The sequence below is a fragment of the Anarhichas minor genome, unplaced genomic scaffold, assembly GCF_050575085.1.
Source record: "Anarhichas minor isolate MPS153535 unplaced genomic scaffold, ASM5057508v1 ptg000027l, whole genome shotgun sequence".
In the NCBI taxonomy this organism is placed as follows: Eukaryota; Metazoa; Chordata; class Actinopteri; order Perciformes; family Anarhichadidae; genus Anarhichas; species Anarhichas minor.
The window spans coordinates 11,972,416-11,987,101 of NW_027466473.1; the positions used below are offsets into that span (position 1 = coordinate 11,972,416).

The following is a 14,686-nucleotide window of genomic DNA, read 5'->3' on the forward strand; positions in this document are numbered from 1 at the left end:
CTAATAATAACAGCAGCAGTGGATATAGTAGAATAACAAAAGAGGAGCGAGGAGCTCAGTGTATCCTCGGAAGTCCCCCGGCAGTCTAGGCCTATAGCAGCATATAGGGGCTGGACCAAGGCGAACATGAGCCAGTGTGGTTTTTGTCTAACTGTTAACTATATTGCTTCACTTTCCACTTGTTGCCCTCTGTGGCTGTTTACTCCATTGTCCCCTTAATATGAACACATATTGCTTTGGGTTGTAGTCTGTACTGGACACCTGTTCCCTATTGTCATCATTTTGAGATGTGTAAAGCTTATTTTATGCCCGTGAAGCAACAGTTAATGAAAACAAAAAAATACGGTGGGAGTAAATGAACAATGTAGGGGGTTTGACTCTATTTTTGCCTGAACTGTGATCTTTGACCTGTTAGTAATCAGTTTGTCAGTTCAAGTGACGGGAGAGATGTGTGTTAAAGGGCAATGCTCATGTGTTGAAGAGACTTTAGCAGTTAGTTTCTCTCATACCTCAAATTGTGTTTGACCTGAAATGTGCCCTGAACACAGGAGCACATGGGATTTGAAGTGAACTCAGGCAGCCAGGTTCTCTGGTAAAGATCTAGTAATGGATTTAAAGTCAACACTTCTGGTTGTTGGAGGCTCTGCGTGCTCTTTCAAACTGCTGAACGCCGTCATCAGATTCCTTCCAACACCAGAACTGGCACGCAAGAAATCCTGGAGGTGGAGGAACATCAGCACTTCATTAGCTCACAGCTCGCTGGCAGGATCATGGGCTGTCTTATGGTGCGTAAAGACACAGTAATCAGAGTTGGTGCTATCATTTATTTTAATATCTTCCTCCGGTTTCTCTTCCTCTCGCTCACCATGCAGTTTCTACCTTAGACCTCACTTGCTGGAGGACCTGATCTCCTCTCACTCCTTGCTCTCCCACAGTCTCGTAGCTGTGTCTACAGGTGACGACCTCGCTCACGACACACAAAGATGCACGTGCTCACACATCAGCAGACAGACAGCGGACATTAGGCTAGAAATCAACCTGGTTATTTCACCTAATCAAGAATGGAAACCTCTGCTGCAGCAGCAGACAATGAATGTAGAGTTTGAATGTATGAGGCTTTCACAACAACAACTTCCAAGTCGTGCAACAATCTGTTCCTGGGTTGAATCAAGTAAAAGTTAATTTACCTCACTTGGATATCAGACGCTGACCACACCAGTTTATATACTGACAGTAAAAAAAGCAAAGTGGGGAAATGATGAAAATGTTTTAAGATTTAATAAAAGGATTGAACAAACCTTAACCAAAACAGTGAATGATGTTTTGTGTATCAACGTACATGTGTTGCATGCTTACATAACTCGTGTACTTCCTCCTCTAGGTTATTTTATCCATGACTTCTTGGACGTGGCTTTGAACCAGTCATGTAAACGGTCCTGGGAGGTGATCCTCCACCACTCCGCGGTAATAAACTTTACGCCGCGCGTGTGTGTGTTTACATGTGTGTATAGCACGGTGGCCGAGACAGCTCAACACACTGCAAATAAATAAGTGTCCCCCTGGATGCTTCTGTTTCGTTGTTGTGTATTTGCTTGTGTTTTCTGTATTTGCAGTGCATGTCTGTGTTTTTTTTTACGTGACATATTTGTTGTTTTAGTAGAAAGTTCCAAAATTGGATAATCTTGAACATAGACAGAATATCTGCATTTCAGAAAATCTAGAGATAGAACTAATTGATGACACATATATTTGAAGATATGACGAAGGATCAGCAGAAAACAAAGATTCCATCTGGGTGTCATTAGGATCTGAGTACAAAGTATTTGTTAGGTTGACTTTTTCCAGCCTTGACGCGTCTATGTGTTGTAACGATGAGGTCAGTGAATGAAATCGCACACGACCTGATTCAGCTCCAGCAGGAAAACAGCTCAGTGACTTTAGGTCACGAGATTGTAAAATAGAGGACACGTTTTGCTGATAGCTGAGCTAATGAGTCGCTCTGTGAGGCTCTTTTAAGTTGCTGATTGAACCAGAGAGGTAGTAAAACATTCATGCTCAACACTCATAATTCAAGGTCTGCTTGTGTTGAGTTCTAATAAGGCTTTATGTTTGCCAGATTATAACAATATCCTTCAGTATTTGCTCTTTCAATGTCTTTAAAATCTTTACCATATTCACAAAATGTTCAACTGCAGAGGACAAAATTGACTTTTTGCAACTTGTCTTTCTAATTATTTTTAAGGATGTATAATGATGGATTGATTATTTACATTAATTTATATATAATTTAATACTCTAAACCCTTAGAAAGTGCTTCCACAGTAGGGGTTTTAGTGTATGAGGTATTAATTATCTATTGATCATCTACTTCACAGTAGAAGTATTGGAATCTAAAAGTGACCTCAGAAACTCTTTTCATTAATTTTAACGTGTGGTTTCTTTAGTGAGAGTGTGAGTTGAGTTTTGCTGCATGTTTCTGCTTGTGTGTGTGTGTGTGTGTGTGTGTGTGTGTGTGTGTGTGTGTGTGTGTGTGTGTGTGTTAACCTCTGATTCTTCTCTCAGGTGCTCTCCTGCTTCAGTTTCTCTGTGACGTCCCACCTCTTTGTGGGCTACTCCGTGGTGTCTTTGCTGGTTGAGATCAACTCAGTTTTCCTTCACATCAGGCAGCTCCTCCTCCTGTCAGGACGGAGGAACGTGCCAGGGTCGGACATCACAGCGCCTCGCCCCTCTGTGACCTACAGAGTGATCAGCTGGCTCAACCTGGGAACGTACGTGGCACGGTGACTCTCCTCTGGAGGTTTCACAACTGTGAAAATCAATAGCAAAACTACCTCTTGGACAAGAAAGTGTTCATATGTGAGCGTGTGCAAAACAAATCCATGGGTGGCCTTTCATATGCTGATATATGTATTTAAATGAATGATTAAGTCATCTTTGCTAAGAAGCTGCTAGTTCATCTGGAAAAAAATTTAAGAAATATTCCTCAAGATGTATAACTTCAAAGGAATAGTTAGACATTTTAGGATGTGAACTTGTCCTCTTTCTTGCTGAGATTCAGATGAGAAGGTCGATATCATATCTATCAGTTTAATATGAAGCTGGTGCCGGGACACCGACAGCTAGTCTGGCTTTGTCCAACAACAACAAAATCTGCCTTCCAGCTCCTCCAAAGAGCATTCATTTCACTAATGATGACATATTGGTTAAAAGAAAAGAGTTTCTCACAGATTTTTTTGTCTCGACCTGCAGGTTATTGGTGTTTCGTGTCTGCACGCTGGCTTGGATGACCCGCTGGCTGGCAGCTCACAGTGAACGTATGTCTCGCTACGTCCTGATGATGGGGACAGTAGGCCTGAGTCTCATCTCCATCATGAACATGGTGCTGTTTTACAGACTGCTCAGGGCAGACTTCCTCCCCAGCACACACAACACCAGCAACGACCACTAGAGAAGCCAGCTCTGGGTTTCCCCTTGTCAAAAATGACCCCATTGGTCCAGTTGAAAAGTGGTTCAAGGACCCGAGGACCACTGTAACTTATAGTGTTTGCTTGTAACTTCTAATGTCAATAAAGTAAAGATGAAGCACAAGTTAGCAGATGTCTTTTGGGAGTTTAGACATAAAAAGGGCAGCGATCAGCTCCAATAAACTGCCTAAGCTGCGTTTTTTTTTTCTTTTTGCATTTTTTATGCAACACTGATTATTTAATATCATATGGTCAGTTCAGTTCAGTTGTTGCTATGTACAACCGCTCAAGTATTTATTCAGGTTGTGTGTTTCCAAAAAGTTATATTCAGTGTCTAGATTTTTAAATGAGGCATCATGCAACTAAGCACATGCTTTATAATAACAGATTAAAGCAGCATACACTACATCATGATCCTCTTCTGCTGGAACAATTGGGTAAGAGTGGGACCATCACAGCTTGTCTTAGTTTGGACCTCTTCTTCTCTGATGTATGGCAGGTGAACCTTCTCTGTCCTGGACTCTCTCTCATAGCAGGGACACACCTTTAGGTGCTCTGACATGGACGGGACGTCTTGGAAGCACCAATCGTCCACAGGAGAGAACAAAGTGCTGAAGTGCCAAACCTGAAGTCACAGAGAAGAGACAGGCAAGAGAGAGAGATCTGGATATTCAGTCCTATGTTTTTATTTACACTCAATATTCTCCTAAAATTGTGCTGGAATTGTAATCAATCAAATATTAAATGTTAGTTAATAAGGCAGTAAAGGACAGTACTCTTTGTAGTGAAGCTGCACGTAGAATATTTAGCCATTATAAAACTTGAGGTCTCTACAGAGGAAGTACTCAGGTTCATTATTAATGTAAAATTACTACAGCAAGTACTATCAGATATATCAAAAGTGTGATTATGTGAAATAATTAGATTTTGGATCAACTTTTAAGCAGCATTTAACTGATGTGGCTGGCTGAGGAGCTAGTTTGAACTACTTATTATAATCAATTTCCACTTTATTAGGTACACACATAACTAAAACTAACAGTCCTGCAATAAATCCAAACTTCATGAAGATAATAGTGTTTTTATTCAATAGCGATCAAATCCATACCTACGTCCTACCTGATTCTATCTTGTATCATATACTGTACTCTCACCTTAATGTTGACCATCTCTTAAATATTAAAAAATCACTTTCTTTTTGGTGACATAATTTAAACTTTAAACTTGCTGATGAACGGTCAAATAAACCTGATAGACACACTGGTTCTTATCTCACCGTCTGCTTCACCTTCCACTTGGCTCCTCCATGCGAGTAGGTCTTCTTCTCCCAGCGGAGGGTGACCATCCCTCTCTCCTGCAGCAGAGAGGAGCTCACCTGCCTCATCAGCTGGGACACCAGAGCCAGCTGGGACAGGGACAGACTGTCCAGGAAACTGGCCATGTGGCACAGCACCTCGTAGGGCAGCGAGCTCAGAGAGTCCTCTGGTCCTCCTCCCCGACCTCCTCTCTTCCTCTGAGTGGTGGAGGAGTCCACTGAGCTCCTGGACGGCTGGGAAGCTTCACCCGGAGAAACAGGGATGGTGGGATGCAGGCTAAAGCAGCCAAGGTCCTCGCTGAAACAAAAGTGGAAACTGTGTTCTTAAAGGTTCATTAGATTTGTACTGCCCTGACTGACTGTAATTTATCTGCAGGGGAACTTGGTTAACAATAACAGGAAAGGAATGATGACGCTAGAAGAATGTGTAGCCCCTAAAGATAAGAGATTAAAACTAGTCAGGGTGCTACAAAAAGAAATGAAATGAATGTGAATCAGTACGATACCATAATAATGATGAACTGTTGTATCTTACTTGTAGGAGACGGTGGCTTCATGAGTGGAGGGCTGAAACCTCGTCTGGCTGTAGGTGCATCCCAGGTAGGCCAGGGGGCATCTCTGCTGGAACCATCCACTCACACTCATCTGGATGTCACTGTGGATGTTCCTGCATGTGAGAGCTTTTATTATTAGGAAATGAAATGTGATTTTGTGCGTTGCTTTGGTTCAACAAAACAATGTAACATCAAACCAGAGCATACTATTGACCTGAAGTTTTTAATTTGAAGGGTTTGTTTTTCATCTCACTGTAACATCAGAGATGTGGTGGTTCGTGCATCTGGATGAATCAGATTAGGTGAATTCCTACAAAATAGATTCAAGTAATAATGATCGAGTCTCTAATATTTAAATAATATCCTTTTATCTACAACCTACTTTCTATCTTCCAGGATAATCTGGACTGGTATGAGTACAAACACAATTTCATTTTATATTTTAATTTTTAAGGTGTTACTAAGGTGTAAGATCTGGCTAGCAAAAGCCCCTCTCCTCCTGGCAAATTAGTGTTCTGGCGGGAGGACATAATGATACGAGACGTATTCTCATTTCTGTCACTTTGGATTTAATCCAATAAAGAAACTATCAAAACGTATATGAATTGTACAGTCCCCAGTTAGTGGCAGAGTAAAAACAATATGGGTTGACGCCACACATGAATATTATAAGATCGCAATGTTATTTTGACCAGCTCTCGGAGTTTCAACCGTTTGGTCAAGTTTAGCATATTCTTACCCTGCTTTTAGTTAGTAGTTGGCTTTTTTTGTATGAACAATAACTGTACATTTAGAATATGTGTGGACCCAGTAGTAGATGTGAAATTGTTGATCCCTATTTGTTTGGCGCATGTGGCCATATTTTACATAAAGCACCTTTTTAAAACTGTGAAGAAACTAAATATTTTTGGAATTTCTTATTTCCCATGCAGGCAATAATTGGATTTCAAAGGATAATTGGATAAACAAAAAACAATAAGAAAACCCACTTATAATGTTTGCCATACTCTCTGCGCTGGAAGGTGTGTCCACAGAGGAAGGTGAAGGCAGAGCTGGCCTTGTGGTGCCGACTGGTGACGCTTTCCACCTGCAGCTGTAGGTGCAGCTCCAGCGGTTTGGCAGCGGTCAGGTCAGCCAGCGATGTTTCTCTCCGGAAAGGAGCAGACAAGAAGTTGTAGGTCTGTGTGCCTTCATCTTGTAACAGAGTGTCCGCGCATACGCTCTCTGCAATGAGGTGACCTCTTTGCTCCTTCTCCAGGGAGCACAGCAGAGAGGCCTGAGAGGCACATCGAAAACATTATGTGATAGTATATTTAGTTTATCTGTGGTCATTAGGATTTATGAAGAGTTAAACATTATGCCACTGAATTCCACTGCTCAGTTGGTTTTTAACCAACAGCCCAAAACCCTTACTCTTACCTTACCTGATGAATGTATGATAAAAATGTTTTAATATTCTATTGATTGACAAATTCTTCCAGAACTGAAAATGCTTTCATAGTAAAAAAGAAAGTGAGATATTCAATTCAATTTTCTCTCTGGCTTGACAGACGCTCAGGAAAATACACTTTCCTTAAGCGCCCCAAAATGACCAAAACGAGGACATTTTAATCAAAAGAGGTGCGATGGATTTAAAAGATTGGAGGATGAATCTCTCTCACCTGAACCTCATCCCACACTGGCATCTCCTCTAGGACCACCCCGAGGTCGCTGGTATCCACAGCTCGCTTCTCCCTCTTGTAGAAATTGGGGTTGCGGATGCGGGACTGCCTGGCAGAGAAGCTGGTTGGGGTTTTAAAGGTACGCACAGTGATAATCTTCATCGGCTCCAAGTGTCCGTACACATATTCCCTTTTCAGTTTGTCAGCGAGACAAGAGGAAGCAATGCATGCGCTGCTCCCCTGTTGGCAGGAGTTTGATGCTGAGGCATCCATACAGGTATCTGATGTATCTTCTTCTGTCAGAGTGGCCAGGCCGTCTCCTCTGCCTCCCATAACTGCCTCTCCAGCTTTCCTGCAGCCACCTCTTTCCATACTGAACATGCTCTCCCAGGCGTTGTAGTTTTCCAACAGATCAGCATTCACTTCTGTGCCCCAGGCAATAGCCTCTCTCTCTTCCTGGGTTAGCTCCTGCTCATATTCAACATCAACCTCATCTTCATCCTCCTCTTCTTTTTCACCAGATGTGTGCATGTCGGACATGTTCAAAGACTCCCGATCACTGGCCTCCTTTGCAGCTGCCTTTTCTGCTGCCTCTTTCCTCTGCTTCTCCTTCCTCTTGTCGTCCCTCCTTTCTTTCTCGCCCTCATCCACACTCTGGGTCAGCTCTGGGAACAGATTTCTCATCTTCATGGAGTGAAACAGGAGGTCCTGGTCTTTCAGGGCCATGGCCAAGTCCAGACATCTTCCCTGCTCTCTTTCCCTGAGCAGGTTTTTCAGCAGCTCAGTGTTTGGATAAGAGTGGGCGTCGTTGGCCGGCCATCGGTTCCACTCCATGGAGCAACATATTACGCTGGCCGGACACATCTGGAGGTGAGCCGCCTGCGAGGAGCGGGGCAGGTGGAGCGGGCAGCCGTACTCGGCGTTGAGGCAGGGCACCCTCACGTTGGGGCAGAGCAGCAGGTGATCCTCCTCTTTACAAAGGTGGAAGAGAGCTCCACAGTGCAGGCGGCAGGGGATGACCGCACAGCACACAGAGACCTCCACCCGAGCCCTGCAGCGCCGGCTGTAGCAGGAATCACAGTGGACATGCTGTCGCACCCTGGAGGCTCGAGAACACTGACTCTGATTGGATGAGAAAGAAAAAGAGAGGAGGCAGCAAGGATAAAAGATTAAGATTTACAACATAGAAAACAGTGCATAATAAACATGGTGCATCAAAGCTTTAACTCAACATGAATTAGATGTGGAAGGTCTGTGACTCACCATAGAGGACACTGAAGCAAAGGTTTTTGTAATCCTGCAAGTAAAACACAGAAATGACACACAGATTCATACGTAAACCATGTAATGTTAAATACCCCAAATAGTGGATAACATAGTGTTACTCAATCTTTTTGGATTGGGATCCATCATAGTCACATATGGCAGATTATTATGACCAGGTCAAACAAAGAGATAGAAAGAGTGATTATTTCCTTCTGGTTTAATGTGAATCATTTTTAGAGGCCTGACATAGTAAAATGATATTATTATTCTCAAGAGTTTTAGGCAGCATTAATGTTGTTTATTTCGTATATCATGTATCTTATGATCCCTACGCCTCACAACAAACAGTAATGGTAAGCATCAACATCTGTTCTTCAGCTTGGCTCCAAAAGCACTCTTACAAAACTGCATTTAAATGTATTTATTCCATGTTCTTACTAAATGAGGAGCTGAAGGTAAAGTAGAGGCCTATATATTGTTACGGTGTGTGTCCTGAAGCACAGACGAGCACTTGAAGCAACTTTACTTCAGTTGTGTTACTGGTCTAAGAAGCTTCACTGTACCGTTTGCAACTTAAAATAACAAAAATAAACATCATCGAAGTATTTTAACACATTCAAAACGGGATCAAACCGTATCCAGTCAAAGCTCTTACCAAGGTGCCACCGCAGACGTGTTGCTTCCTCCTCGTTTTATAACGTTGCTTTTGGTCTCTGTGCTGTTTGTACTGCCAGGTTAAAATTAGCCAAGAAGCACCAAGCAAGTTCAGCAGGAGAACCCCCCCCCCTTCAGTTTCTGCAGCGGACTCAATCACGGCCACCAAACTTCTATCTATTCATTCCTGGGCCGAATGAATGTGCACCAGCATCAAGCACAGAGCCATCAGCTTATCTTATGTTGGAGTGACACTGACAGTTTTTATTGAATCTCCACTAGAGGACACTGTTTGGATATTAAGTAACACTAATTTTGCTCTCTGCAGCTGCAAATCAATTGTGCAAAGCACCACAATATGAATCAGAGGGAGAGATTTCCTGATGCAAGTCTCTGAGGGTGCTGGTAACCCAAACCATGTTTCTGACCACCTGTGTAACATTTCTCAGTCAGTGCTCGGCTCTATTTATAAAACACACACATAGCTCAGACACACACACACACACACACACACACACACACACACACACACACACACACAGAGACAGTTGGTCTTTAAAGCACAAGACGGAGTACACGGAGTATGTTTCTCTGCTTTCCCTTCTCAGAGCGGTGGGCTTAAGTCTGTAGTTCTGTTCCCATTGACTCTAATGTCACAGGACCCTGCTGGTAACCTGCCCTTATGAGACTTCATGAGATTCATAGTTTCTTCTTGGTTTGCAGGACCTGCAGGATCTGAAGCATGGTATGGTTTTATTTTGCAACTCTAAGATTCAGTTTTCTACTTTTATTTCTCTTTAAGTTGCTCTAATCATCTTATTTTACAATAGTTGACAGTATCACTTACGGTATATTCTGTTTTGCCTCTCCATCGAAGCTATAAGATGTTTACCCAAAGTGAAATATTCAAAGCCACAATTCCATGTTTATTAATGGCTGACCCATTTCACTATGAAGCAAGTAATCTCGGTTCTTCACTTATTTCACAAACTGTTCATCTGACTTGGGAGATGTAGGGAACTTGGAAACGTGACACGTTCAATGTTAATACACTTGAAATAAACAAATAAACATTGCTCTATGTAGCATAATGCTGCTAAACTGGGCCACCGTCCTTGACCTGACTCTGAGGAGGCATGTTTTCAAAGGGCACTACACTAGTAGAGATTAAAAGCCCCAAATTAAAGATGATTTTGTGACTTTTTTTTATGCTTTTTATCCGTTACATAATTTTCCTTTCTTCCTCCCTGAACCCAATCAGAGTCAGCGTTCTCGAGCCTCCAGGGTGCGACAGCATGTCCACTGTGATTCCTGCTACAGCCGGCGCTGCAGGGCTCGGGTGGAGGTCTCTGTGTGCTGTGCGGTCATCCCCTGCCGCCTGCACTGTGGAGCTCTCTTCCACCATTGTAAAGAGGAGGATCACCTGCTGCTCTGCCCCAACGTGAGGGTGCCCTGCCTCAACGCCGAGTACGGCTGCCCGCTCCACCTGCCCCGCTCCTCGCAGGCAGCTCACCTCCAGCTGTGTCCGGCCAGCGTCGTGTGTTGCTCCATGGAGTGGCTCCGGTGGCCGACCGATGACATGAACCCACACGGCGACTTGGCCCTGCAGGTGAACGTGCTGAAGGAAATCCAGGGGCAAGGGGAGCCTCTGGATCTTGCCATGGCCCTGGTGGATCAGTCAGACCTTTATGACCGCTTGAAACTGAAGCCTGTCTTTCCAGAGCTGATCGAAGCAGACGAGGAGGAAATAAAGGATGAGAAGAAAGAAGAGACGGCAATGGGAGGGTCCGTCAACGGTGTCACAGATGAAGGTAAAACATATAATTTAAACACACAAAATAATACAAAAGCGTTGTAATTTCTGGTCTTTCTTTCCTCATCTGTTGTCTTTACACTTCACACCTCTGTTCCTGCAGAAAACGGCTTGTGTGAGAATAACGCTGTCGAAGAGACTCTACAGAACAGAGTGGGGCAAGCCTCAGGCATCAACAAAGAGAGATACGACCTGTGTGAGATGATGTTCGGCATGGACAAAGGCGGCTGCGCTGTTGCGCAGGCAAACCAAGACAATCCCAAGCCAGGTGAGAAGGTCAAGGACAAAGATGATGCGCTCGTAGACATAGATGAGACTGGTCAGGCCCCGTGGCAGGAGGGGGTGCTGGAGCGTCTGGGGCAGGAGTTTACCTTCGGACAAATCAAGGCCCGTATACCGAGGGAGGACGATTTTACCTACGGCAGCCTGGAGCCTATCCCAGACCAGACCCTGCGCTCTTTCAAGGTGATCATTCCAGCTACTGTTAAATTGCTGAAATTGAACTGTTGTTATCACCCTTATAAGGGGTGAGTTTGCATCAACCGTAGTGATGACCTCCTTTTCGTGCATATCCAGGGCTTAAATCTCAGCGGGCCTTAGCAGTAACATACCTGTGTAGGGGTGTAACGCTAAATAAAATTCCAGGAAATGCAAAAAGAAACGGCAGCTAATTGGCCATTATTCTTATTGTAATAGTTGAGGCACTTAAATTGGCTACAGGCATATTGTCAATAACAAAAAGTAAAAAACTTTAACACAAATGTCAGTAAAGCTCAATCATAAGACTCTGATCTGTCGATAATTCCTGAACTGCAGCTTGTGCACCGACAGACTTATTAAAATGCACAAGTGAAGGAACATTGCTGGGGTGCTCAAAGCACTTCGACCAAATGTTTTTAGTATTAGTTTAGTATATTCAGTATTCTCTTTGACGTGGTCTAAAGCTGCAGTGGGATGCTGCCTGAATGTCGTGGGGAGAAAGACTTGCCTTGTCTGTGTTTGTCTCTAATTGACACGTTCAGGTTATGCCGTCATGAATTAAATGTTTGAAGTGTATCCGTAGGTAAACTGAACTTTAGTTAATCAATGTTGGCATACAGTTTGACACAAGTTGTGGTCCATTGAGCTTCACTAACTTGGCTAAGGCTGGAGGTATACAGTACAACCAGCTGCATCATGAACACAATCGTTCACATACTTGCCGACGTACGACGTGTGGGCACACCAGAGAACTAAGACTGTACAGACGCCAGCTATTTTGACAAGCATATTTGTCACTGTGCAGCTGTGGCTCAATGGCTGGAGCAGGTCGTCCTTTAATCACAAGGTTGGTGTTTCTATCTCTGGCCCTTGAGTGAAAACTCACACTCTAGAACCTCCGTTCCTCATGTGTGAGGAGTAGGCAAAAATAAACTATGTTACCAGTAATTGTTTTGGTCACAGGCGTACCAAACTGAGGATGACGCATACGGAACATCCTGTACCCAACAGTTCAGGACAAATTTGCCATAATCGTACTGTTACATCCCTAGTTTAGACCCCTTTTTGCCCAAATGAAATTTGGAGTACTCTGTACTTATTATCTAAAATGTATTTCTTCCTGTAAGATCCCTGACAGCTATCACTACAGCAAGCGGCGGGTTCATCACTACGACACAAGTCGGCCTCCGAGCGAGCCTCGCAGTGTGGACACATCCGACCTCGTATTCAAGGAAGAGGACTGCTTCAGTGATGAAGCAACAGCCACCCTGCTGGTCTATGCTGAAAGGGAGGTCAGGGGTCACAAGGTCAGTCAGATATTTATGACCGTATATACGGTATATGTAACATGATGGATAACAAGCTAAATAAAATTAATTGTACCAGCAGCAACAGTTATTCTCTAATAAACAAAGAAAAATCCTAATTTAAATGTGTTTTTGCTTATACTAAAACCCGTTTCAAGTTACTGCAGTTTGATTTTTATATCGTGTGGAAGATACAACAACCTTTAGTGAGGTACTTCATGCAAAAACAGGGGGCCTTTAGACTTAATGAGGGATTGTGATCGATTGGTTTCCATGCAGATCAGTGAGTCACTTGCATCCGATGGGCTTTATGTCGACGTGGCAACACAGACGCATTCGTTCCGCACGGCTCCGTTTCAAGCGAAGACGACCCTGGCTGAGGTGATAGTCGACAGACCTCTGAAGCTTCATCTTCAGCTGCAGTCAGAGAGGGTGAACAGCAGAAACACCAGAGCCAGCTGTGCCTTCACCTTCCTCTGCGGTCACACCTTCCACCGCAGGGAGTTCCCCACACATTTCAGGTGTCTATACTGACTTGGGTGTGTGTTTGTGGTTTGTTCCCCGCTAACCTACCTGCAGCTGAAGGATTAACATTAAAGTAATGGATGTTTGATTTCTCATCTCCCTCCCAGGAACGTCCACAGTGACATCCAGACGAGTCTGAGTGGATGGTTCGAGCAGAGATGCCCCCTATCCTACCTGGGATGCACCTACAGCCAGAGGAGGTTTCAGCCCTCCACACACAAAGCCATCGTCTCCTATGAGTGAGCAGATTTCACATTCATCGGTACAGATTCAAATATTTGGGTCTACCATTTGCCATTAAATATTATCACAAACTTTTAAAGTGGCCATGATTTACACTCTCATCACTCTCGTAGCTTTGTGTACGCTAGCTGCTCATTACCAAACAGCAGACAGACAGTTTAGCAGCTAAAGAGCCAGAAGGTTCCCTCAGGAGTTGGTAGAGACAAAAAACAGAGCTAAACGAGAATGAATATTGGATTTACATTCAACAGGTTGCCCTAAACCTGCATTATTTCTAACAGCCACCAGGGGGCGACTCTTCTGGTTGCAAAAATAAGTCTGATTGTATAGAAGTCTATGAGAAAATGATCCTACTTCTCACTTGATTTATTCCTTCAGTAAACATTGTAAACATGAGTTTATGGTCTCAATCCATAGTTTCAAGTCTCCTCCAATACAGCATGATGTTCATTTAGTACATTTCAAAGTTGGACACAAACAAACAAAGTTTAGAAACTTATTGGCTTGTATTTGTTTAGTGAATGAAGGGCTTTATATTTTCATCCCTACAGTCAACAGCTGAGGAGTTTCAACATGCGTCCCACACCTGTAGCCTCAGTAGGTGACGACTCCCAGCCGTCCAGGAGCTCAGTGGACTCCTCCACCACTCAGAGGAAGAGAGGAGGTCGGGGAGGAGGACCAGAGGACTCTCTGAGCTCGCTGCCCTACGAGGTGCTGTGCCACATGGCCAGTTTCCTGGACAGTCTGTCCCTGTCCCAGCTGGCTCTGGTGTCCCAGCTGATGAGGCAGGTGAGCTCCTCTCTGCTGCAGGAGAGAGGGATGGTCACCCTCCGCTGGGAGAAGAAGACCTACTCGCATGGAGGAGCCAAGTGGAAGGCCAAACCTGTGAGATATGCGTACTGAATCATTCAATCCATCATTGTAATATATAATAGGGAATCCCATACTCACTGTGATCCATATTTCCTTTTGTCTCTTCCTGTTTCTCTCCAGGTATGGGAGTTCAGTCACCTCTTCTCCTCAGTGGATTCGTGGCATATGGCAGACATCCCTCCCATATCGGCTCATCTAAAACTCTGTACTTACTACGAGTCCTCTCTGCACAGTGAGCCTGTTCCCCTCCCAAGCATGAGTGACAAGCAGGAGTGCAGCCAGGAGAGGATTAACCTCGTCAACCATTTTGCAAGAAACAGATTGCAACAATGAAAAAGATCCTTTTCATTCTACCTGCCACTTCAGAATGTATTTGTGTATTATTGACACTGATGGCAGATTACACTGCACAAGTATAGGGATGATGTTTTATAACCAGTATGTCACGAAGCACTACACAGAGCAAATAAAATAAACCTGAACGTATTTTTTTCTTCTTCTGTGTAATCTATACCTAATATTCAAATGATT

The 14,686-nt window shown here is 43.8% G+C and overlaps 3 protein-coding genes across 3 annotated transcripts; 2 read left to right on the plus strand and 1 right to left on the minus strand.

Annotated features, from left to right (window-relative positions):
• Positions 1-606: 606 nt before the first annotated feature.
• On the plus strand, positions 607-3,448 carry LOC142960215 (TLC domain-containing protein 2-like). Its single transcript, XM_076101942.1, has 5 exons — positions 607-785; positions 873-955; positions 1,382-1,464; positions 2,563-2,768; positions 3,250-3,448. Exons 1-5 carry the CDS (start codon positions 607-609, stop codon positions 3,446-3,448), a joined length of 750 nt encoding a protein of 249 aa, XP_075958057.1.
• A 419-nt stretch (positions 3,449-3,867) lies between these two features.
• Positions 3,868-9,658, minus strand: LOC142959916 (F-box only protein 40-like). The gene is made up of 6 exons (XM_076101429.1): positions 9,641-9,658; positions 6,995-8,116; positions 6,323-6,609; positions 5,315-5,446; positions 4,741-5,077; positions 3,868-4,089 (listed from the first exon to the last, which is right to left on the minus strand). The coding sequence occupies exons 1-6, from the start codon at positions 9,656-9,658 to the stop codon at positions 3,868-3,870; spliced, it is 2,118 nt and encodes a 705-aa protein (XP_075957544.1).
• Positions 9,659-9,865: 207 nt separating this feature from the next.
• On the plus strand, positions 9,866-14,488 carry LOC142959917 (F-box only protein 40-like). Its single transcript, XM_076101430.1, has 8 exons — positions 9,866-9,874; positions 10,176-10,725; positions 10,831-11,192; positions 12,335-12,514; positions 12,794-13,035; positions 13,147-13,278; positions 13,834-14,167; positions 14,276-14,488. Exons 1-8 carry the CDS (start codon positions 9,866-9,868, stop codon positions 14,486-14,488), a joined length of 2,022 nt encoding a protein of 673 aa, XP_075957545.1.
• Positions 14,489-14,686: the final 198 nt, after the last annotated feature.

What these genes read in the sequence shown, in the direction of transcription:
- LOC142960215 (XM_076101942.1), top strand. Translation starts at nt 607, where the DNA reads ATGGATTTAAAGTCAACACTTCTGGTTGTTGGAGGCTCTGCGTGCTCT. An exon ending in TGATCCTCCACCACTCCGCG is followed by an intron (nt 1,465 to 2,562) that starts GTAATAAACTTT and finishes TTCTTCTCTCAG; the next exon opens with GTGCTCTCCTGCTTCAGTTT. An exon ending in AGCTGGCTCAACCTGGGAAC is followed by an intron (nt 2,769 to 3,249) that starts GTACGTGGCACG and finishes CTCGACCTGCAG; the next exon opens with GTTATTGGTGTTTCGTGTCT.
- LOC142959916 (XM_076101429.1), bottom strand. An exon ending in CAGTGTGGGATGAGGTTCAG is followed by an intron (nt 6,610 to 6,994) that starts GTGAGAGAGATT and finishes TGTGCCTCTCAG; the next exon opens with GCCTCTCTGCTGTGCTCCCT. An exon ending in GAAGCCACCGTCTCCTACAA is followed by an intron (nt 5,078 to 5,314) that starts GTAAGATACAAC and finishes CTTTTGTTTCAG; the next exon opens with CGAGGACCTTGGCTGCTTTA.
- LOC142959917 (XM_076101430.1), top strand. An exon ending in AGACCCTGCGCTCTTTCAAG is followed by an intron (nt 11,193 to 12,334) that starts GTGATCATTCCA and finishes TCTTCCTGTAAG; the next exon opens with ATCCCTGACAGCTATCACTA. An exon ending in GAGTTCCCCACACATTTCAG is followed by an intron (nt 13,036 to 13,146) that starts GTGTCTATACTG and finishes TCTCCCTCCCAG; the next exon opens with GAACGTCCACAGTGACATCC.